At 44.1% G+C, this 23,976-nt stretch overlaps 1 protein-coding gene across 1 annotated transcript in view; it reads right to left on the bottom strand.

The window, feature by feature from the left end:
- Positions 1-21,503, bottom strand: part of LOC139370204 (palmitoleoyl-protein carboxylesterase notum1a-like) — a 28,210-nt gene extending 6,707 nt beyond the window's left edge. The window contains exons 1-4 of the mRNA XM_071109549.1: positions 20,968-21,503; positions 4,001-4,053; positions 2,284-2,379; positions 1,042-1,102 (exon numbers count right to left, since the gene is read on the bottom strand). Of these exons, the coding sequence (XP_070965650.1) occupies positions 1,042-1,102; positions 2,284-2,379; positions 4,001-4,053; positions 20,968-21,347 (590 nt within the window). The 5' untranslated portion in view covers positions 21,348-21,503. The remainder of the gene's footprint in view (positions 1-1,041; positions 1,103-2,283; positions 2,380-4,000; positions 4,054-20,967) is intronic.
- Between the last annotated feature and the right edge of the window lie 2,473 nt (positions 21,504-23,976).

The following is a 23,976-nucleotide window of genomic DNA, read 5'->3' on the forward strand; positions in this document are numbered from 1 at the left end:
AGAGAAGAGCGATAGGAGGGAAGAGCGATAGGAGAGAGAGCGATAGGAGAGAAGAGCGATAGGAGAGAGAGCGATAGGAGAGAGAGAGCGATAGGAGAGAGAGCGATAGGAGGGAAGAGCGATAGGAGGGAAGAGCGATAGGAGGGAAGAGCGATAGGAGAGAGAGCGATAGGAGACAGAGCGATAGGAGGGAAGAGCGATAGGAGGGAAGAGCGATAGGAGAGAAGAGCGATAGGAGGGAAGGGCGATAGGAGAGAAGGGCGATAGGAGAGAGAGAGCGATAGGAGAGAGAGAGCGATAGGAGAGAAGGGCGATAGGAGAGAAGAGCGATAGGAGAGAGAGTGCGATAGGAGAGAGACAGCGATATGAGAGCGATAGGAGGGAAGAGCGATAGGAGAGAAGGGCGATAGGAGAGAGAGCGATAGGAGAGAGAGCGATAGGAGAGAGAGCGATAGGAGAGAGAGAGCGATAGGAGAGAAGTGCGATAGGAGAGAAGTGCGATAGGAGAGAAGAGCGATAGGAGACAGAGCGATAGGAGAGAAGAGCGATAGGAGAGAAGAGCGATAGGAGAGAGGGCGATAGGAGAGAGAGCGATAGGAGAGAAGAGCGATAGGAGAGAGAGCGATAGGAGAGAAGAGCGATAGGAGAGAGAGAGCGATAGGAGAGAAGAGCGATAGGAGAGAAGGGCGATAGGAGAGAGAGAGCGATAGGAGAGAAGAGCGATAGGAGAGAGAGAGCGATAGGAGAGAGGAGCGATAGGAGAGAAGAGCGATAGGAGAGAAGAGCGATAGGAGAGAAGAGCGATAGGAGAGAAGGGCGATAGGAGAGAGAGCGATAGGAGAGAAGAGCGATAGGAGAGAAGAGCGATAGGAGAGAAGAGCGATAGGAGAGAAGTGCGATAGGAGAGAAGGGCGATAGGAGAGAAGGGCGATAGGAGAGAGAGCGATAGGAGAGAAGAGCGATAGGAGAGAAGAGCGATAGAGGAGAGAGAAGACTGAAAAGGAGTCAAATAACGAAGAGAAAAGAGGATGGAGTTCTTACACCATGTTGGCATTCCACCAATAGGGGTTCTCCTCTGGCTGAGGAGACAGAATACCTGTACCTGGAGACAGAGAACCACAGAGAGGGGATAAAGACCCATGGAAATGAAGAGAGGGGGATAAAGGCCCATGGAAATGAAGAGAGGGAGATAAAGACCCATGGAAATGAAGAGAGGGAGATAAAGACCCATGGAAATGAAGAGAGAGAGATAAAGACCCATGGAAATGAAGAGAGGGAGATAAAGACCCATGGAAATGAAGAGAGAGAGGGGGATAAAGACCCATGGAAATGAAGAGAGCGAGGGGGATAAAGACCCATGGAAATGAAGAGAGCGAGGGGGATAAAGACCCATGGAAATGAAGAGAGAGAGATAAAGACCCATGGAAATGAAGAGAGGGGATAAAGACCCATGGAAATGAAGAGAGAGAGATAAAGACCCATGGAAATGGAGAGGGGGATAAAGACCCATGGAAATGAAGAGAGCGAGGGGGATAAAGACCCATGGAAATGAAGAGAGAGAGATAAAGACCCATGGAAATGAAGAGAGGGGATAAAGACCCATGGAAATGAAGAGAGTAAGATAAAGACCCATGGAAATGGAGAGGGGGATAAAGACCCATGGAAATGAAGAGAGAGGGATAAAGACCCATGGAAATGAAGAGAGAGGGATAAAGACCCATGGAAATGAAGAGAGAGGGATAAAGACCCATGGAAATGAAGAGAGAGAGATAAAGACCCATGGAAATGAAGAGAGGGGATAAAGACCCATGGAAATGAGAGAGAGAGAGAGAGAGAGAGAGAGAGAGAGAGAGAGAGAGAGACAGAGAGAGGAGAGAAGAAAGGAGAGAAGAAAGAGGTACTTGTGAGTGTGAGATTAATTTTGATAACTAAAACAGACAGACTGACTGAGTTCTACTGATTAATGGGAAACACTAACATTTATATGGCCTGAGATCTTTTCCCTCTACAGCCTGTACTGGACCAATGATTTTTAAAGAGTCAATTCGTTTTTGCAGCAGCTCCCTGAACAGACAAATCATAAGCCTACTTTTGACTGGTTATAACACTTAATACTAGTTATTATTACTAGTTCATAAACATGTTATAAGCATGTTGTACAGTGTTCTGGTGAAGTCTGACTCTGAACACCAATAGCAGAGGTTATAGAAACAGTATTACTCGCTATTACCATTAATAAACATGTTATGAGCTTGTAATACGTGTTTATTACAGTGTGCTGACCTGTTCTGGTGTGTGGCCACTTGAGGGAGCTCATGAATCTCCTCATTGTCTGGTACCTGGTGTCACAAGTCTGTCTGTTGAAACAGTACCATCCACCTACACAGACCAACAACAATATTACACACAGTACCATCCACGTACATAGACCAACAACATTACACACAGTACCATCCACCTACACAGACCAACAACAACATTACACACAGTACCATCCACCTACACAGACCAACAACATTACACACAGTACCATCCACCTACACAGACCAACAACAACATTACACACAGTACCATCCACCTACACAGACCAACAACATTACACACAGTACCATCCACCTACACAGACAAAAAACAACATTACACACAGTACCATCCACCTACACAGACCAACAACAACATTACACACAGTACCATCCACCTACACAGACCAACAACATTACACACAGTACCATCCACCTACACAGACAAAAAACAACATTACACACAGTACCATCCACCTACACAGACAAACAACAACATTACACACAGTACCATCCACCTACACAGACCAACAACATTACACACAGTACCATCCACCTACACAGACCAACAACATTACACACAGTACCATCCACCTACACAGACAAAAAACAACATTACACACAGTACCATCCACCTACACAGACCAACAACATTACACACAGTACCATCCACCTACACAGACCAACAACATTACACACAGTACCATCCACCTACACAGACCAACAACATTACACACAGTACCATCCACCTACACAGACCAACAACATTACACACAGTACCATCCACCTACACAGACCAACAACAACATTACACACAGTACCATCCACCTACACAGACCAACAACAACATTACACACAGTACCATCCACCTACACAGACCAACAACAACATTACACACAGTACCATCCACCTACACAGACCCACAACATTACACACAGTACCATCCACCTACACAGACCAACAACATTACACACAGTACCATCCACCTACACAGACCAACAACAACATTACATACAGTACCATCCACCTACACAGACCAACAACAACATTACACACAGTACCATCCACCTACACAGACCAACAACATTACACACAGTACCATCCACCTACACAGACCAACAACATTACACACAGTACCATCCATCTACACAGAGAACAACAACAACAACATTACACACAGTACCATCCACCTACACAGAGAAGAAGAACAACAACAACATTACATACAGTACCATCCACCTACACAGAGAACAACAACAACAACAACATTACACACAGTACCATCCACCTACACAGAGAACAACAACAACAACATTACACACAGTACCGTCCACCTACACAGACCAACAACAACAACAACATTACACACAGTACCATCCACCTACACAGACCAACAACATTACATACAGTACCATCCACCTACACAGAGAACAACAACAACAACAACAACAACAACACAGCACCAGGGTCCAATCCAAGGCCGGTTATAGAGCAGCACACTGCACCTTATAAAGGTCATTTCTCTGCCATTTGTGCAGCTCACATTCACGATAAACACAGTGATTGTCAAGTCAAACGTACATAAACTTTAAGAGGCACATTGTCGGCTGTACAGCGCTCTGCCCTGTAACGTGCCTTGGATTGAAATACACAACAGACAAATACCAGAGCGTTTGGAAGTCTTAAACCTCTCAACTCACCCTCCAAGAATATCAGCCATCTCTTGCTGCCTTTAGATTCCTTGATGTAGTACCTGTACAGGACAATACAAAAACAACCTGTTTTACAGGTGTGTGGGTGTGTGTGTGTGTGCGTGCGTGTGTATGTGCGTGTGTATGTGTGTGTGTGTGTGTGTGTGTGTGTATGTGTGTGTGTGTGTGTGTGTGTATGTGCGTGTGTATGTGTGTGTGTATGTGTATGTGTATGTGTATGTGTGTGTGTGTGTGTGTGTGTGTGTGTGTGTATGTGTGTGTGTGTGTGTGTGTGTGTGTGTGTGTGTGTGTGTGTGTGTATGTGGGTGTGTGTGTGTGTGTGTGTGTGTGTGTGTGTGTGTATGTATGTGTGTGTGTGTGTGTGTGTGTTTCTCCCTCACTCCCCTTTTCTTCTTCAGAGTGGGCCATCTGACAGAATCACATAGTTCAATGTCAATTGGGGATTTTTTTTTATTAGACTGGGGGGGAAAGCAGTGTTGGCAGACCCCGACGCACGCACACACACACACACACACACACACAGAGAGAATGTATTTCTGAGAATCTACATTCACACACACACAGAGAGAGAGTATGTATTTCTGAGAATCTACATTCACACACACACACAGAGAGAGAGTATGTATTTCTGAGAATCTACATTCACACACACACACAGAGAGAGAGTATGTATTTCTGAGAATCTACATTCACACACACACAGAGAGAGAGTATGTATTTCTGAGAATCTACATTCACACACACACACAGAGAGAGAGTATGTATTTCTGAGAATCTACATTCACACACACACACAGAGAGAGAGTATGTATTTCTGAGAATCTACATTCACACACACACAGAGAGAGAGTATGTATTTCTGAGAATCTACATTCACACACACACACAGAGAGAGAGTATGTATTTCTGAGAATCTACATTCACACACACACACAGAGAGAGAGTATGTATTTCTGAGAATCTACATGCACACACACTTGGTTGGGTTTGTGTTATAGACGGCTCCAGAACGAACGTGTGAGGTCCTTTAGGCTTCTGCTTTGAACTAGACTTGAAACATTTGGCTCTGGTTTCCAGCTAAAACACTCAGACAGACAGAGCCCTTTCAGATGCCTAAAACACCCTTTCAACGGGGGCCTGTTTGGATGCCTATATCAAAGGAACCCAGGGCCATTATATTAAGGAATGGATTAGTGTGTATAGAAAGTCCTCACCACAGGAGAGTTACACTACTGATGACTGATGACTAGTGGTCCGGCCTGGCAGACACACAGACACTCAGACACACACATAAACAAGGGGACAGACACGTCTTTGGGCTGCATGTGTGAGGTTGTGTGAAACAGACACACACTCATGTGCTGTTATGAGCAGGCAGGTGATGGCATGAACAGACTCCTGTTCTGCAGCTATCCATCTCCATTAGTGAGAGATATGCCAGGTGTTTTAGGTTAAAGAGGATCAACTGTGTCTCTACTGGACAGCTGTTGGAAAGGTAGAATGGAGAGAGAGAGAGAGACAGAGAGAGACACTGACAGACAGAGAAAAGGAGATTTTAACATTGATACAACACTGTATATAGACATAATATGACATTTGTAATGTCTTTATTCTTTCGGAACTTCTGTGAGTGTAATGTTTACTGTTCATTTGTATTGCTTATTTCAATTTAGTTTATTATCTATTTCACTTGCTTTGTCAATGTTAACATGTTTCCCATGCCAATAAAGCCCCTTGAATTGAAAGAGAGCAAGCAAGCGACAGACAGACAGACAGGCAGACAGACAGACAGACAGACAGACAGACAGAGCGACAGACAGAGCGACAGAGCGACAGACAGACAGAGCGACAGACAGACAGAGAGACAGACAGACAGACAGACAGACAGACAGACGAGAAAATTAACTCATATATAAAAATCAGACTTTTAACTTTGGTTTGCCAGGTTGAACATTTATAAATGAAACAGGAGAGAGTAGAGAGGGGCGCCAGGTTGAACATTTATAAATGAAACAGGAGAGAGTAGAGAGGGACGCCAGGTTGAACATTTATAAATGAAACAGGAGAGTAGAGAGGGGACGCCAGGTTGAACATTTATAAATGAAACAGGAGAGAGTAGAGAGGGGCGCCAGGTTGAACATTTATAAATGAAACAGGAGAGAGTAGAGAGGGACGCCAGGTTGAACATTTATAAATGAAACAGGAGAGAGGAGAGAGGGGACGCCAGGTTGAACATTTATAAATGAAACAGGAGAGAGTAGAGAGGGACGCCAGGTTGAACATTTATAAATGAAACAGGAGAGAGTAGAGAGGGACGCCAGGTTGAACATTTATAAATGAAACAGGAGAGAGGGGTGCCAGGTTGAACATTTAAAAATGAAACAGGAGAGAGTAGAGAGGGGACGCCAGGTTGAACATTTAAAAATGAAACAGGAGAGAGTAGAGAGGGACGCCAGGTTGAACATTTATAAATGAAACAGGAGAGAGTAGAGAGGGGCGCCAGGTTGAACATTTATAAATGAAACAGGAGAGAGTAGAGAGGGACGCCAGGTTGAACATTTATAAATGAAACAGGAGAGAGTTGAGAGGGGCGCCAGGTTGAACATTTATAAATGAAACAGGAGAGAGTAGAGAGGGACGCCAGGTTGAACATTTATAAATGAAACAGGAGAGAGTAGAGAGGGACGCCAGGTTGAACATTTATAAATGAAACAGGAGAGAGTAGAGAGGGGCGCCAGGTTGAACATTTATAAATGAAACAGGAGAGAGTAGAGAGGGACGCCAGGTTGAACATTTAAAAATGAAACAGGAGAGAGTAGAGAGGGACGCCAGGTTGAACATTTATAAATGAAATAGGAGAGAGTAGAGAGGGACGCCAGGTTGAACATTTATAAATGAAACAGGAGAGAGTAGAGAGGGACGCCAGGTTGAACATTTATAAATGAAACAGGAGAGAGCAGAGAGGGACGCCAGGTTGAACATTTATAAATGAAACAGGAGAGAGTAGAGAGGGACGCCAGGTTGAACATTTATAAATGAAACAGGAGAGAGTAGAGAGGGACGCCAGGTTGAACATTTATAAATGAAACAGGAGAGAGTAGAGAGGGACGCCAGGTTGAACATTTAAAAATGAAACAGGAGAGAGTAGAGAGGGACGCCAGGTTGAACATTTATAAATGAAACAGGAGAGAGTAGAGAGGGACGCCAGGTTGAACATTTATAAATGAAACAGGAGAGAGTAGAGAGGGGCGCCAGGTTGAACATTTAAAAATTAAACAGGAGAGAGTAGAGAGGGACGCCAGGTTGAACATTTATAAATGAAACAGGAGAGTAGAGAGGGGCGCCAGGTTGAACATTTAAAAATGAAACAGGAGAGAGTAGAGAGGGGCGCCAGGTTGAACATTTAAAAATTAAACAGGAGAGAGTAGAGAGGGACGCCAGGTTGAACATTTAAAAATTAAACAGGAGAGAGTAGAGAGGGACGCCAGGTTGAACATTTATTAATGAAACAGGAGAGAGTAGAGAGGGACGCCAGGTTGAACATTTATAAATGAAACAGGAGAGAGTAGAGAGGGGCGCCAGGTTGAACATTTATAAATGAAACAGGAGAGAGTAGAGAGGGACGCCAGGTTGAACATTTATAAATGAAACAGGAGAGAGGAGAGAGGGGACGCCAGGTTGAACATTTATAAATGAAACAGGAGAGAGTAGAGAGGGACGCCAGGTTGAACATTTATAAATGAAACAGGAGAGTAGAGAGGGGCGCCAGGTTGAACATTTAAAAATGAAACAGGAGAGAGTAGAGAGGGACGCCAGGTTGAACATTTATTAATGAAACAGGAGAGAGTAGAGAGGGACGCCAGGTTGAACATTTATAAATGAAACAGGAGAGAGTAGAGAGGGGCGCCAGGTTGAACATTTATAAATGAAACAGGAGAGAGTAGAGAGGGGCGCCAGGTTGAACATTTAAAAATTAAACAGGAGAGAGTAGAGAGGGACGCCAGGTTGAACATTTATTAATGAAACAGGAGAGAGTAGAGAGGGACGCCAGGTTGAACATTTATAAATGAAACAGGAGAGAGTAGAGAGGGGCGCCAGGTTGAACATTTATAAATGAAACAGGAGAGAGTAGAGAGGGGCGCCAGGTTGAACATTTATAAATGAAACAGGAGAGAGTAGAGAGGGACGCCAGGTTGAACATTTATAAATTAAACAGGAGAGAGGAGAGAGGGGACGCCAGGTTGAACATTTATAAATGAAACAGGAGAGAGTAGAGAGGGACGCCAGGTTGAACATTTATAAATGAAACAGGAGAGAGTAGAGAGGAACGCCAGGTTGAACATTTATAAATGAAACAGGAGAGAGGGGTGCCAGGTTGAACATTTAAAAATGAAACAGGAGAGAGTAGAGAGGGGACGCCAGGTTGAACATTTAAAAATGAAACAGGAGAGAGTAGAGAGGGACGCCAGGTTGAACATTTATAAATGAAACAGGAGAGAGTAGAGAGGGGCGCCAGGTTGAACATTTATAAATGAAACAGGAGAGAGTAGAGAGGGACGCCAGGTTGAACATTTATAAATGAAACAGGAGAGAGTAGAGAGGGGCGCCAGGTTGAACATTTATAAATGAAACAGGAGAGAGTAGAGAGGGACGCCAGGTTGAACATTTAAAAATGAAACAGGAGAGAGTAGAGAGGGACGCCAGGTTGAACATTTATAAATGAAACAGGAGAGAGTAGAGAGGGACGCCAGGTTGAACATTTATAAATGAAACAGGAGAGAGTAGAGAGGGGCGCCAGGTTGAACATTTAAAAATTAAACAGGAGAGAGTAGAGAGGGACGCCAGGTTGAACATTTATAAATGAAACAGGAGAGTAGAGAGGGGCGCCAGGTTGAACATTTAAAAATGAAACAGGAGAGTAGAGAGGGGCGCCAGGTTGAACATTTAAAAATGAAACAGGAGAGAGTAGAGAGGGGCGCCAGGTTGAACATTTAAAAATTAAACAGGAGAGAGTAGAGAGGGACGCCAGGTTGAACATTTAAAAATTAAACAGGAGAGAGTAGAGAGGGACGCCAGGTTGAACATTTATAAATGAAACAGGAGAGTAGAGAGGGGCGCCAGGTTGAACATTTAAAAATGAAACAGGAGAGAGTAGAGAGGGGCGCCAGGTTGAACATTTAAAAATTAAACAGGAGAGAGTAGAGAGGGACGCCAGGTTGAACATTTAAAAATTAAACAGGAGAGAGTAGAGAGGGACGCCAGGTTGAACATTTATTAATGAAACAGGAGAGAGTAGAGAGGGACGCCAGGTTGAACATTTATAAATGAAACAGGAGAGAGTAGAGAGGGGCGCCAGGTTGAACATTTATAAATGAAACAGGAGAGAGTAGAGAGGGACGCCAGGTTGAACATTTATAAATGAAACAGGAGAGAGGAGAGAGGGGACGCCAGGTTGAACATTTATTAATGAAACAGGAGAGAGTAGAGAGGGACGCCAGGTTGAACATTTATAAATGAAACAGGAGAGTAGAGAGGGGCGCCAGGTTGAACATTTAAAAATGAAACAGGAGAGAGTAGAGAGGGACGCCAGGTTGAACATTTATTAATGAAACAGGAGAGAGTAGAGAGGGACGCCAGGTTGAACATTTATAAATGAAACAGGAGAGAGTAGAGAGGGGCGCCAGGTTGAACATTTATAAATGAAACAGGAGAGAGTAGAGAGGGGCGCCAGGTTGAACATTTAAAAATTAAACAGGAGAGAGTAGAGAGGGACGCCAGGTTGAACATTTATTAATGAAACAGGAGAGAGTAGAGAGGGACGCCAGGTTGAACATTTATAAATGAAACAGGAGAGAGTAGAGAGGGGCGCCAGGTTGAACATTTATAAATGAAACAGGAGAGAGTAGAGAGGGGCGCCAGGTTGAACATTTATAAATGAAACAGGAGAGAGTAGAGAGGGACGCCAGGTTGAACATTTATAAATTAAACAGGAGAGAGGAGAGAGGGGACGCCAGGTTGAACATTTATAAATGAAACAGGAGAGAGTAGAGAGGGACGCCAGGTTGAACATTTATAAATGAAACAGGAGAGAGTAGAGAGGGACGCCAGGTTGAACATTTATAAATGAAACAGGAGAGAGGGGTGCCAGGTTGAACATTTAAAAATGAAACAGGAGAGAGTAGAGAGGGGACGCCAGGTTGAACATTTAAAAATGAAACAGGAGAGAGTAGAGAGGGACGCCAGGTTGAACATTTATAAATGAAACAGGAGAGAGTAGAGAGGGGCGCCAGGTTGAACATTTATAAATGAAACAGGAGAGAGTAGAGAGGGACGCCAGGTTGAACATTTATAAATGAAACAGGAGAGAGTAGAGAGGGGCGCCAGGTTGAACATTTATAAATGAAACAGGAGAGAGTAGAGAGGGACGCCAGGTTGAACATTTAAAAATGAAACAGGAGAGAGTAGAGAGGGACGCCAGGTTGAACATTTATAAATGAAACAGGAGAGAGTAGAGAGGGACGCCAGGTTGAACATTTATAAATGAAACAGGAGAGAGTAGAGAGGGGCGCCAGGTTGAACATTTAAAAATTAAACAGGAGAGAGTAGAGAGGGACGCCAGGTTGAACATTTATAAATGAAACAGGAGAGTAGAGAGGGGCGCCAGGTTGAACATTTAAAAATGAAACAGGAGAGAGTAGAGAGGGGCGCCAGGTTGAACATTTAAAAATTAAACAGGAGAGAGTAGAGAGGGACGCCAGGTTGAACATTTAAAAATTAAACAGGAGAGAGTAGAGAGGGACGCCAGGTTGAACATTTATAAATGAAACAGGAGAGTAGAGAGGGGCGCCAGGTTGAACATTTAAAAATGAAACAGGAGAGAGTAGAGAGGGGCGCCAGGTTGAACATTTAAAAATTAAACAGGAGAGAGTAGAGAGGGACGCCAGGTTGAACATTTAAAAATTAAACAGGAGAGAGTAGAGAGGGACGCCAGGTTGAACATTTATAAATGAAACAGGAGAGAGAGGGGCGCCAGGTTGAACATTTATAAATGAAACAGGAGAGAGTAGAGAGGGACGCCAGGTTGAACATTTATAAATGAAACAGGAGAGAGGAGAGAGGGGACGCCAGGTTGAACATTTATAAATGAAACAGGAGAGAGTAGAGAGGGACGCCAGGTTGAACATTTATAAATGAAACAGGAGAGAGTAGAGAGGGGCGCCAGGTTGAACATTTATAAATGAAACAGGAGAGAGTAGAGAGGGGACGCCAGGTTGAACATTTATAAATGAAACAGGAGAGAGTAGAGAGGGACGCCAGGTTGAACATTTAAAAATTAAACAGGAGAGAGTAGAGAGGGACGCCAGGTTGAACATTTATAAATGAAACAGGAGAGTAGAGAGGGGCGCCAGGTTGAACATTTAAAAATGAAACAGGAGAGTAGAGAGGGGCGCCAGGTTGAACATTTAAAAATGAAACAGGAGAGAGTAGAGAGGGGCGCCAGGTTGAACATTTATAAATGAAACAGGAGAGAGTAGAGAGGGACGCCAGGTTGAACATTTATAAATTAAACAGGAGAGAGGAGAGAGGGGACGCCAGGTTGAACATTTATAAATGAAACAGGAGAGAGTAGAGAGGGACGCCAGGTTGAACATTTATAAATGAAACAGGAGAGAGTAGAGAGGAACGCCAGGTTGAACATTTATAAATGAAACAGGAGAGAGGGGTGCCAGGTTGAACATTTAAAAATGAAACAGGAGAGAGTAGAGAGGGGACGCCAGGTTGAACATTTAAAAATGAACCAGGAGTGAGTAGAGAGGGACGCCAGGTTGAACATTTATAAATGAAACAGGAGAGAGTAGAGAGGGGCGCCAGGTTGAACATTTATAAATGAAACAGGAGAGAGTAGAGAGGGACGCCAGGTTGAACATTTATAAATGAAACAGGAGAGAGTAGAGAGGGGCGCCAGGTTGAACATTTATAAATGAAACAGGAGAGAGTAGAGAGGGACGCCAGGTTGAACATTTAAAAATGAAACAGGAGAGAGTAGAGAGGGACGCCAGGAGAGTAGAGAGGGGCGCCAGGTTGAACATTTATAAATGAAACAGGAGAGAGTAGAGAGGGACGCCAGGTTGAACATTTATAAATGAAACAGGAGAGAGTAGAGAGGGGCGCCAGGTTGAACATTTAAAAATTAAACAGGAGAGAGTAGAGAGGGACGCCAGGTTGAACATTTATAAATGAAACAGGAGAGTAGAGAGGGGCGCCAGGTTGAACATTTAAAAATGAAACAGGAGAGTAGAGAGGGGCGCCAGGTTGAACATTTAAAAATGAAACAGGAGAGAGTAGAGAGGGGCGCCAGGTTGAACATTTAAAAATTAAACAGGAGAGAGTAGAGAGGGACGCCAGGTTGAACATTTAAAAATTAAACAGGAGAGAGTAGAGAGGGACGCCAGGTTGAACATTTATAAATGAAACAGGAGAGTAGAGAGGGGCGCCAGGTTGAACATTTAAAAATGAAACAGGAGAGAGTAGAGAGGGGCGCCAGGTTGAACATTTAAAAATTAAACAGGAGAGAGTAGAGAGGGGACGCCAGGTTGAACATTTATAAATGAAACAGGAGAGAGTAGAGAGGGACGCCAGGTTGAACATTTAAAAATTAAACAGGAGAGAGTAGAGAGGGACGCCAGGTTGAACATTTATAAATGAAACAGGAGAGTAGAGAGGGGCGCCAGGTTGAACATTTAAAAATGAAACAGGAGAGTAGAGAGGGGCGCCAGGTTGAACATTTAAAAATGAAACAGGAGAGAGTAGAGAGGGGACGCCAGGTTGAACATTTATTAATGAAACAGGAGAGAGTAGAGAGGGACGCCAGGTTGAACATTTATAAATGAAACAGGAGAGTAGAGAGGGGCGCCAGGTTGAACATTTAAAAATGAAACAGGAGAGAGTAGAGAGGGACGCCAGGTTGAACATTTATTAATGAAACAGGAGAGAGTAGAGAGGGACGCCAGGTTGAACATTTATAAATGAAACAGGAGAGAGTAGAGAGGGGCGCCAGGTTGAACATTTATAAATGAAACAGGAGAGAGTAGAGAGGGGCGCCAGGTTGAACATTTAAAAATTAAACAGGAGAGAGTAGAGAGGGACGCCAGGTTGAACATTTATTAATGAAACAGGAGAGAGTAGAGAGGGACGCCAGGTTGAACATTTATAAATGAAACAGGAGAGAGTAGAGAGGGGCGCCAGGTTGAACATTTATAAATGAAACAGGAGAGAGTAGAGAGGGGCGCCAGGTTGAACATTTATAAATGAAACAGGAGAGAGTAGAGAGGGACGCCAGGTTGAACATTTATAAATTAAACAGGAGAGAGGAGAGAGGGGACGCCAGGTTGAACATTTATAAATGAAACAGGAGAGAGTAGAGAGGGACGCCAGGTTGAACATTTATAAATGAAACAGGAGAGAGTAGAGAGGGACGCCAGGTTGAACATTTATAAATGAAACAGGAGAGAGGGGTGCCAGGTTGAACATTTAAAAATGAAACAGGAGAGAGTAGAGAGGGGACGCCAGGTTGAACATTTAAAAATGAAACAGGAGAGAGTAGAGAGGGGCGCCAGGTTGAACATTTATAAATGAAACAGGAGAGAGTAGAGAGGGGCGCCAGGTTGAACATTTAAAAATTAAACAGGAGAGAGTAGAGAGGGACGCCAGGTTGAACATTTATAAATGAAACAGGAGAGTAGAGAGGGGCGCCAGGTTGAACATTTAAAAATGAAACAGGAGAGAGTAGAGAGGGGCGCCAGGTTGAACATTTAAAAATTAAACAGGAGAGAGTAGAGAGGGACGCCAGGTTGAACATTTAAAAATTAAACAGGAGAGAGTAGAGAGGGACGCCAGGTTGAACATTTATTAATGAAACAGGAGAGAGTAGAGAGGGACGCCAGGTTGAACATTTATAAATGAAACAGGAGAGAGTAGAGAGGGGCGCCAGGTTGAACATTTATAAATGAAACAGGAGAGAGTAGAGAGGGACGCCAGGTTGAACATTTATAAATGAAACAGGAGAGAGGAGAGAGGGGACGCCAGGTTGAACATTTATAAATGAAACAGGAGAGAGTAGAGAGGGACGCCAGGTTGAACATTTATAAATGAAACAGGAGAGAGTAGAGAGGGGCGCCAGGTTGAACATTTATAAATGAAACAGGAGAGAGTAGAGAGGGGACGCCAGGTTTAACATTTATAAATGAAACAGGAGAGAGTAGAGAGGGACGCCAGGTTGAACATTTATAAATGAAACAGGAGAGAGTAGAGAGGGGCGCCAGGTTGAACATTTATAAATGAAACAGGAGAGTAGAGAGGGGACGCCAGGTTGAACATTTATAAATGAAACAGGAGAGAGTAGAGAGGGACGCCAGGTTGAACATTTATAAATGAAACAGGAGAGAGTAGAGAGGGGCGCCAGGTTGAACATTTATAAATGAAACAGGAGAGAGTAGAGAGGGACGCCAGGTTGAACATTTATAAATGAAACAGGAGAGAGTAGAGAGGAACGCCAGGTTGAACATTTATAAATGAAACAGGAGAGAGGGGTGCCAGGTTGAACATTTAAAAATGAAACAGGAGAGAGTAGAGAGGGGACGCCAGGTTGAACATTTAAAAATGAAACAGGAGAGAGTAGAGAGGGACGCCAGGTTGAACATTTATAAATGAAACAGGAGAGAGTAGAGAGGGGCGCCAGGTTGAACATTTATAAATGAAACAGGAGAGAGTAGAGAGGGACGCCAGGTTGAACATTTATAAATGAAACAGGAGAGAGTAGAGAGGGGCGCCAGGTTGAACATTTATAAATGAAACAGGAGAGAGTAGAGAGGGACGCCAGGTTGAACATTTAAAAATGAAACAGGAGAGAGTAGAGAGGGACGCCAGGTTGAACATTTATAAATGAAACAGGAGAGAGTAGAGAGGGACGCCAGGTTGAACATTTATAAATGAAACAGGAGAGAGTAGAGAGGGACGCCAGGTTGAACATTTATAAATTAAACAGGAGAGAGGAGAGAGGGGACGCCAGGTTGAACATTTATAAATGAAACAGGAGAGAGTAGAGAGGGACGCCAGGTTGAACATTTATAAATGAAACAGGAGAGAGTAGAGAGGAACGCCAGGTTGAACATTTATAAATGAAACAGGAGAGAGGGGTGCCAGGTTGAACATTTAAAAATGAAACAGGAGAGAGTAGAGAGGGGACGCCAGGTTGAACATTTAAAAATGAAACAGGAGAGAGTAGAGGGACGCCAGGTTGAACATTTATAAATGAAACAGGAGAGAGTAGAGAGGGGCGCCAGGTTGAACATTTATAAATGAAACAGGAGAGAGTAGAGAGGGACGCCAGGTTGAACATTTATAAATGAAACAGGAGAGAGTAGAGAGGGGCGCCAGGTTGAACATTTATAAATGAAACAGGAGAGAGTAGAGAGGGACGCCAGGTTAAACATTTAAAAATGAAACAGGAGAGAGTAGAGAGGGACGCCAGGTTGAACATTTATAAATGAAACAGGAGAGAGTAGAGAGGGACGCCAGGTTGAACATTTATAAATGAAACAGGAGAGAGTAGAGAGGGGCGCCAGGTTGAACATTTAAAAATTAAACAGGAGAGAGTAGAGAGGGACGCCAGGTTGAACATTTATAAATGAAACAGGAGAGTAGAGAGGGGCGCCAGGTTGAACATTTAAAAATGAAACAGGAGAGTAGAGAGGGGCGCCAGGTTGAACATTTAAAAATGAAACAGGAGAGAGTAGAGAGGGGCGCCAGGTTGAACATTTAAAAATTAAACAGGAGAGAGTAGAGAGGGACGCCAGGTTGAACATTTAAAAATTAAACAGGAGAGAGTAGAGAGGGACGCCAGGTTGAACATTTATAAATGAAACAGGAGAGTAGAGAGGGGCGCCAGGTTGAACATTTAAAAATGAAACAGGAGAGAGTAGAGAGGGGCGCCAGGTTGAACATTTAAAAATTAAACAGGAGAGAGTAGAGAGGGACGCCAGGTTGAACATTTAAAAATTAAACAGGAGAGAGTAGAGAGGGACGCCAGGTTGAACATTTATTAATGAAACAGGAGAGAGTAGAGAGGGACGCCAGGTTGAACATTTATAAATGAAACAGGAGAGAGTAGAGAGGGGCGCCAGGTTGAACATTTATAAATGAAACAGGAGAGAGTAGAGAGGGACGCCAGGTTGAACATTTATAAATGAAACAGGAGAGAGGAGAGAGGGGACGCCAGGTTGAACATTTATAAATGAAACAGGAGAGAGTAGAGAGGGACGCCAGGTTGAACATTTATAAATGAAACAGGAGAGTAGAGAGGGGCGCCAGGTTGAACATTTAAAAATGAAACAGGAGAGAGTAGAGAGGGACGCCAGGTTGAACATTTATTAATGAAACAGGAGAGAGTAGAGAGGGACGCCAGGTTGAACATTTATAAATGAAACAGGAGAGAGTAGAGAGGGGCGCCAGGTTGAACATTTATAAATGAAACAGGAGAGAGTAGAGAGGGGCGCCAGGTTGAACATTTAAAAATTAAACAGGAGAGAGTAGAGAGGGACGCCAGGTTGAACATTTATTAATGAAACAGGAGAGAGTAGAGAGGGACGCCAGGTTGAACATTTATAAATGAAACAGGAGAGAGTAGAGAGGGGCGCCAGGTTGAACATTTATAAATGAAACAGGAGAGAGTAGAGAGGGGCGCCAGGTTGAACATTTATAAATGAAACAGGAGAGAGTAGAGAGGGACGCCAGGTTGAACATTTATAAATTAAACAGGAGAGAGGAGAGAGGGGACGCCAGGTTGAACATTTATAAATGAAACAGGAGAGAGTAGAGAGGGACGCCAGGTTGAACATTTATAAATGAAACAGGAGAGAGTAGAGAGGGACGCCAGGTTGAACATTTATAAATGAAACAGGAGAGAGGGGTGCCAGGTTGAACATTTAAAAATGAAACAGGAGAGAGTAGAGAGGGGACGCCAGGTTGAACATTTAAAAATGAAACAGGAGAGAGTAGAGAGGGACGCCAGGTTGAACATTTATAAATGAAACAGGAGAGAGTAGAGAGGGGCGCCAGGTTGAACATTTATAAATGAAACAGGACAGAGTAGAGAGGGACGCCAGGTTGAACATTTATAAATGAAACAGGAGAGAGTAGAGAGGGGCGCCAGGTTGAACATTTATAAATGAAACAGGAGAGAGTAGAGAGGGACGCCAGGTTGAACATTTAAAAATGAAACAGGAGAGAGTAGAGAGGGACGCCAGGTTGAACATTTATAAATGAAACAGGAGAGAGTAGAGAGGGACGCCAGGTTGAACATTTATAAATGAAACAGGAGAGAGTAGAGAGGGGCGCCAGGTTGAACATTTAAAAATTAAACAGGAGAGAGTAGAGAGGGACGCCAGGTTGAACATTTATAAATGAAACAGGAGAGTAGAGAGGGGCGCCAGGTTGAACATTTAAAAATGAAACAGGAGAGAGTAGAGAGGGGCGCCAGGTTGAACATTTAAAAATTAAACAGGAGAGAGTAGAGAGGGACGCCAGGTTGAACATTTAAAAATTAAACAGGAGAGAGTAGAGAGGGACGCCAGGTTGAACATTTATTAATGAAACAGGAGAGAGTAGAGAGGGACGCCAGGTTGAACATTTATAAATGAAACAGGAGAGAGTAGAGAGGGGCGCCAGGTTGAACATTTATAAATGAAACAGGAGAGAGTAGAGAGGGACGCCAGGTTGAACATTTATAAATGAAACAGGAGAGAGGAGAGAGGGGACGCCAGGTTGAACATTTATAAATGAAACAGGAGAGAGTAGAGAGGGACGCCAGGTTGAACATTTATAAATGAAACAGGAGAGAGTCGAGAGGGGCGCCAGGTTGAACATTTATAAATGAAACAGGAGAGAGTAGAGAGGGGACGCCAGTTTGAAAATTTATAAATGAAACTGGAGAGAGTAGAGAGGGACGCCAGGTTGAACATTTATAAATGAAACAGGAGAGAGGGGTGCCAGGTTGAACATTTAAAAATGAAACAGGAGAGAGTAGAGAGGGGACGCCAGGTTGAACATTTAAAAATGAAACAGGAGAGAGTAGAGAGGGACGCCAGGTTGAACATTTATAAATGAAACAGGAGAGAGTAGAGAGGGGCGCCAGGTTGAACATTTATAAATGAAACAGGAGAGAGTAGAGAGGGACGCCAGGTTGAACATTTATAAATGAAACAGGAGAGAGTAGAGAGGGACGCCAGGTTGAACATTTATAAATGAAACAGGAGAGAGTAGAGAGGGGCGCCAGGTTGAACATTTATAAATGAAACAGGAGAGAGTAGAGAGGGACGCCAGGTTGAACATTTATAAATGAAACAGGAGAGAGTAGAGAGGGACGCCAGGTTGAACATTTATAAATGAAATAGGAGAGAGTAGAGAGGGACGCCAGGTTGAACATTTATAAATGAAACAGGAGAGAGTAGAGAGGGCCGCCAGGTTGAACATTTATAAATGAAACAGGAGAGAGTAGAGAGGGACGCCAGGTTGAACATTTATAAATGAAACAGGAGAGAGTAGAGAGGGACGCCAGGTTGAACATTTATAAATGAAACAGGAGAGAGTAGAGAGGGACGCCAGGTTGAACATTTATAAATGAAACAGGAGAGAGTAGAGAGGGACGCCAGGTTGAACATTTAAAAATGAAACAGGAGAGAGTAGAGAGGGACGCCAGGTTGAACATTTATAAATGAAACAGGAGAGAGTAGAGAGGGACGCCAGGTTGAACATTTATAAATGAAACAGGAGAGAGTAGAGAGGGGCGCCAGGTTGAACATTTATAAATGAAACAGGAGAGAGTAGAGAGGGGACGCCAGGTTGGGTTCAAGTAGTGCAAACAAATCAACGTCAGAAGCTTCATTTGTGATTAAGAAACACTGGGAGAGTAAATTCCTCACATCCTCAGACACATTGTTCTTAATAACTCCCCGTGGCTGTGGAGAAATACCCTCCCTGTATGGGTTTTTACACACACATGCCTATGACCGCGGGAGAAGTGTCGCCTTAGCAGCAGTGATCCACTATACATATAGCCACGCTAGCGTCGCCCTCGTGTGGGTGTTAGCAAGCATGCTAGGTACTGCTAGGTATCAACAGCTAATCCAGTCCGGGCTGGAAGTTATAGTGAGGTTCAATTGGTCAACAGAGATGCAATTGCAATGTTGTGGAGTATTTGGATAAAGTTCAGTGTGCTGGATGGATCTCTGCAGTAACTCTCGAGGGCAGACTGTGTGGTTGAGAGAGGGTTGGGTCCTTCGTGAGAAATTAGCAATTTGTGGTTGGAGGGATAAGCGCCGGTTGTAATTTTCTCTACTGGTTGTCAGATAGAGCAGGCATGCATACGTGCCCAGAGCGTGTCTGCCTGGCCTTGCATGGCCTCGCGCACCGAAAGTGAGGGTCTATTGAGAGGTCTCTTGTGGTTTGGGATGCTGCTGACACACACAGTCACATCGATGGAGAGAGGAGACACTCACAATTGCTGTTGTGCTAATTCTCTCCCCCTCTCTATGTAAAGCGATGTGGGTCTGAGGTCTTTATTTGGGATAGAGTAGGATCACGAGAGGTTCCGTTGTGATGAATCAACTGAATCTCGCTCTCTTTCTGGTTCTCTCCCGTTGATTCATAATGGAATAGTCATGTTAAAGATGAATAACACTGTGTTCATAGGGCCTATTCCATTCTTCAACCTTCAGTTGACTTGTGAGCTTGTTCTCACACTGGAGAAGACAAAATACAACTGGCAAAAGGCAGTCTTTCTCTCTCAACACCTGGCAACCATGGTGTGAAACAACATAAGGATTTCAAAGCACTACTTCACAAAGTAAATTATCACAGTTATTTGACCAAAACATTGGAATTTCACACTGAGGATAAACCCTATTTTCTTCCCGTGAAGAAATCGGCCCATGTTTGTTCCATTGGTCACTATCAACCTATAACTGTCATGGCGCTTTCCTGCAGGGCACCTGTCGCGGCTGGAAGTGGATCTGAGAGGACAACAGGGCACCTGTCGTGGCTGGAAGTGGATCTGAGAGGACAACAGGGCACCTGTCGTGGCTGGAAGTGGATCTGAGAGGACAACAGCTTCGTGGAATGTTTTTACTTTCACACAGTCTTTCATCACAATCATCCATTAGCGTCGCTACATTCCGTTCTAATATAGCGTCCCCTCCTCAATTTCACGTCTCTCTCCAAATGCGCAATATCATGACGCACGGTCTAGAAAACCATTTGGATAAAGCCAAAGGCAACAAGGACAGTAGCCTACAAGAGGATGAGTTGTGTCCCTATAGACTCTGATCCGAAGTCGGTCTTGCGTTTTCCTATCAAAACGGTTGAGGTTATATGGGTTTGGGGAGGGTAAGCTGATCCTAGAGCTGTGACGCAAATAAACGCCACTAAATAAACAACCAAACAACCACCACTAAAGCTATACATTGCCTGTCGCCTGCTGTACATGAAAAACATTATTTTCACTGTGGCTCTCCTTCCGCAAAATTCCTTTTGTCAAATGTTCCATTGATGAAAGGCATCTGATCTCGCGGTCCGGGCTCCCTCTCTCTCTCGGGCTCCGACATAGATCTCAGAAAGCGCCCGTCCTTTGATCGTGTCATTTTTGATCCATTTCGGTCACATTCGGATTGACATGAAGGGCAGGAGAAGTTGTTGTTGTGGTGGTGATAGATGGATTTCACTCAACCATTGAGAGTTTGATAGACAACTGGAAACGGGTCAAAGTCAAAACGCACAACAAAAGTATGTGATTGTCATGTGAGTTTAGGCTACTTGTGAAATGTTGAAAAGTGAAGTTTAGGGCGACTTTAATTCGGGCCAATTCAGAACTTAAACGTCGAACTTGAAAGTCTTCCACTTACCCCGCTGGGGATCCATCGTTACACGTCGCAGAGGAATTGTCCAAGAAGTGCAGCCTCATGTCCTGGTCCAGCTTCTGCGCCGAGCACGGGTACAGCGACTGCGCCAGGTTTTTAATTTGGGTCATGAAGTTGTCCATGTTCCCCTCGACAGCGGTGAAGTCTAGCGGGAAGCTCTCACCGGCTCCGGTCCCCTCTACTACCCGGTCCGTGTATGTTAACGTTGGGGACGGCATGGCCGAGGCTCTCCGGTGTTGCGCGCGGCTGCCCCGTAGCCTCCTCGCCTCTGGTGCACCAATGTGAATAAGACCCAACAGCAAAGCGGAACGCAGCAACGCCAGAGTCCCTAGAGGCCTACTTCTCTCAGTACTTTGGCTCGTCATTTCAAAAACCTTAAAAGGGAAAAACGATTTAATAGTTCCTTGGGGTAAAAACTAAACAAGAGTGCGTCTGGTCTGGTGAGCTAAATGGAAAAAGTTGCAGTGGATGATTTGCCAAAGAGAGTAAAATGTAAACAGAGAGAGAAAGAGTTCCACTTGGCATCGGTGTGTTATCGACAGCAGAATCAGGTGTTCCAAAGGTTCTAGAGCTTGACGTGGGCTGTCCGAACACTCCAAAATGCCTCCACACTAGAACACGTAAAACATTTAAATCATTTCAGTGTGGTGCGTCATTCGCCTTCAATCTCATCCATTAGGGGGGAAATGCAATGCAATTCAAATAAAAAATATAGGCTATATTAAACAATTTAAAAAAAATAGAAAACAACTTTGAAGTCACTCGTAAAATGTAAAAATGCGGATAAAAATACAAATCAAGCTCATTTTAGTGATTCACCGAAAGGTGCTTGCATCCCCCTTCTATTTCTTGAGATATCCAACGGTTTTCAACGGTTTTCCCTCAGCGCTGATAAGACAGATGGCATCACTTGCTGCTGCTGCTGTCCTGGTCGAAGTTACATTCATACCACCAGGCAGGCATCAGAGAGGTTTTATTCAAACGTTTCCCCCTTTTTCTTTCCCCCAAACCAATCGTTATCGTGGGCTGGTGCTTTGAGGGGCGTGAGTTTCACACACACATACACGTTTGTTTTACTATCCTTGTGGGGACCAAACAAATGATTCCCATTCAAAATTCTATTTTCCCTAACCCTTAATACAACCTTAACCCCTAAACCTGAAATATCAATTCTCCTTGTGGGGACTGGCGAAATGTCCCCAATTGTCCGAATGTTTCTTGTTTTAGTATTCTTGTGAGGACTTCTGGTCCCCACAAGGACAGTAATACCAACAACACTCACACGGCACGCCCCCTCATGTCCAGGTTGTTCCCTTTGGTGTTGTCATGTTGTTGCCTTCGGTCTCTATTTAAGTAGCGTCGTCTCTCTTGTCGTGATGTGTGTTTTGTCCTCTATTTATTTTAGTATTTTAAATCCCAGCCCTCGTCCCCGCAGGAGGCCTTTTGCAAGGCCGTCGTGGTAAATAATAATTTGTTCTTAACTGCATTACCTAGTTAAATAAAATAAAAACATTATTAGGATGTCAACAAGTGATAAACCTTATACGCCTATAATTAATATTTCGTGGCGCGATATTTTCGTACTGGGATGCCAGGATTAGGCTTTAATTGGCCATCACATGAGGAAGTTAACACCTTTATAACGTTTATTTCGTAATTGATCTCCCAGGACAGATTTGTTTATTCAGAAGCCGGACATTTCCCCTGGTTGTGTATTTGTTTTCAACCTCGTGTGGGCGTGGCCTCTTAACCTAAATGATGGTTGTCACACCCAGGAGGAAGGTGACAGCCGGTCGCGCGCCTCTCCCCCATGACCCACACCTTCTCGTCAACAACCCATTCTGTGTCCAGATGGTGAGAAGTGAGTTGACGGATAATGTAGACTGCCCTCCCCTTTCAGACCCCTTAGAGATATAGGATCAGTCAGGACTGAAAGCCCAACGTCACTTCACCATCTCTCTCTCTTTCTCAAATCAAATTGGATTTGTGACATGGGCCGAATACAACAGGTGTAGTAGACCTTACCGTGAAATGCTGAATACAACAGGTGTAGTAGACCTTACCGTGAAATGCTGAATACAACAGGTGTAGTAGACCTTACCGTGAAATGCCGAATACAACAGGTGTAGTAGACCTTACCGTGAAATGCCGAATACAACAGGTGTAGTAGACCTTACAGTGAAATGCCGAATACAACAGGTGTAGTAGACCTTACCGTGAAATGCTGAATACAACAGGTGTAGTAGACCTTACCGTGAAATGCTGAATACAACAGGTGTAGTAGACCTTACCGTGAAATGCTGAATACAACAGGTGTAGTAGACCTTACCGTGAAATGCTGAATACAACAGGTGTAGTAGACCTTACCGTGAAATGCTGAATACAACAGGTGTAGTAGACCTTACCGTGAAATGCTGAATACAACAGGTGTAGTAGACCTTACCGTGAAATGCTGAATACAACAGGTGTAGTAGACCTTACCGTGAAATGCTGAATACAACAGGTGTAGTAGACCTTACCGTGAAATGCTTACTTACAATCCCTTAAAACATTTGTTTTTATTGTTGGTTAAGTAAGAAAATATTTGCTAACAAAATGAATACAAAATAAAGAAAAAGTTAGACAAAATAACAATAATGAGGGAGTACCGGTATCGAGTCAATGTGTGGGGGTACCGGTACCGAGTCAATGTGTGGGGGTACCGGTACCGGGTCAATGTGTGGGGGTACCGGTACCGGGTCAATGTGTGGGGGTACCGGTACCGGGTCAATGTGTGGGGGTACCGGTACCGAGTCAATGTGTGGGGGTACCGGTACCGAGTCAATGTGTGGGGGTACCGGTACCGAGTCAATGTGTGGGAGTACCGGTACCGAGTCAATGTGTGGGGGTACCGGTACCGAGTCAATGTGTGGGGGTACCGGTACCGAGTCAATGTGTGGGGGTACCGGTACCGAGTCAATGTGTGGGGGTACCGGTACCGGGTCAATGTGAGGG

The sequence above is a fragment of the Oncorhynchus clarkii genome, chromosome 17, assembly GCF_045791955.1.
Source record: "Oncorhynchus clarkii lewisi isolate Uvic-CL-2024 chromosome 17, UVic_Ocla_1.0, whole genome shotgun sequence".
Lineage (NCBI taxonomy): Eukaryota > Metazoa > Chordata > Actinopteri > Salmoniformes > Salmonidae > Oncorhynchus > Oncorhynchus clarkii.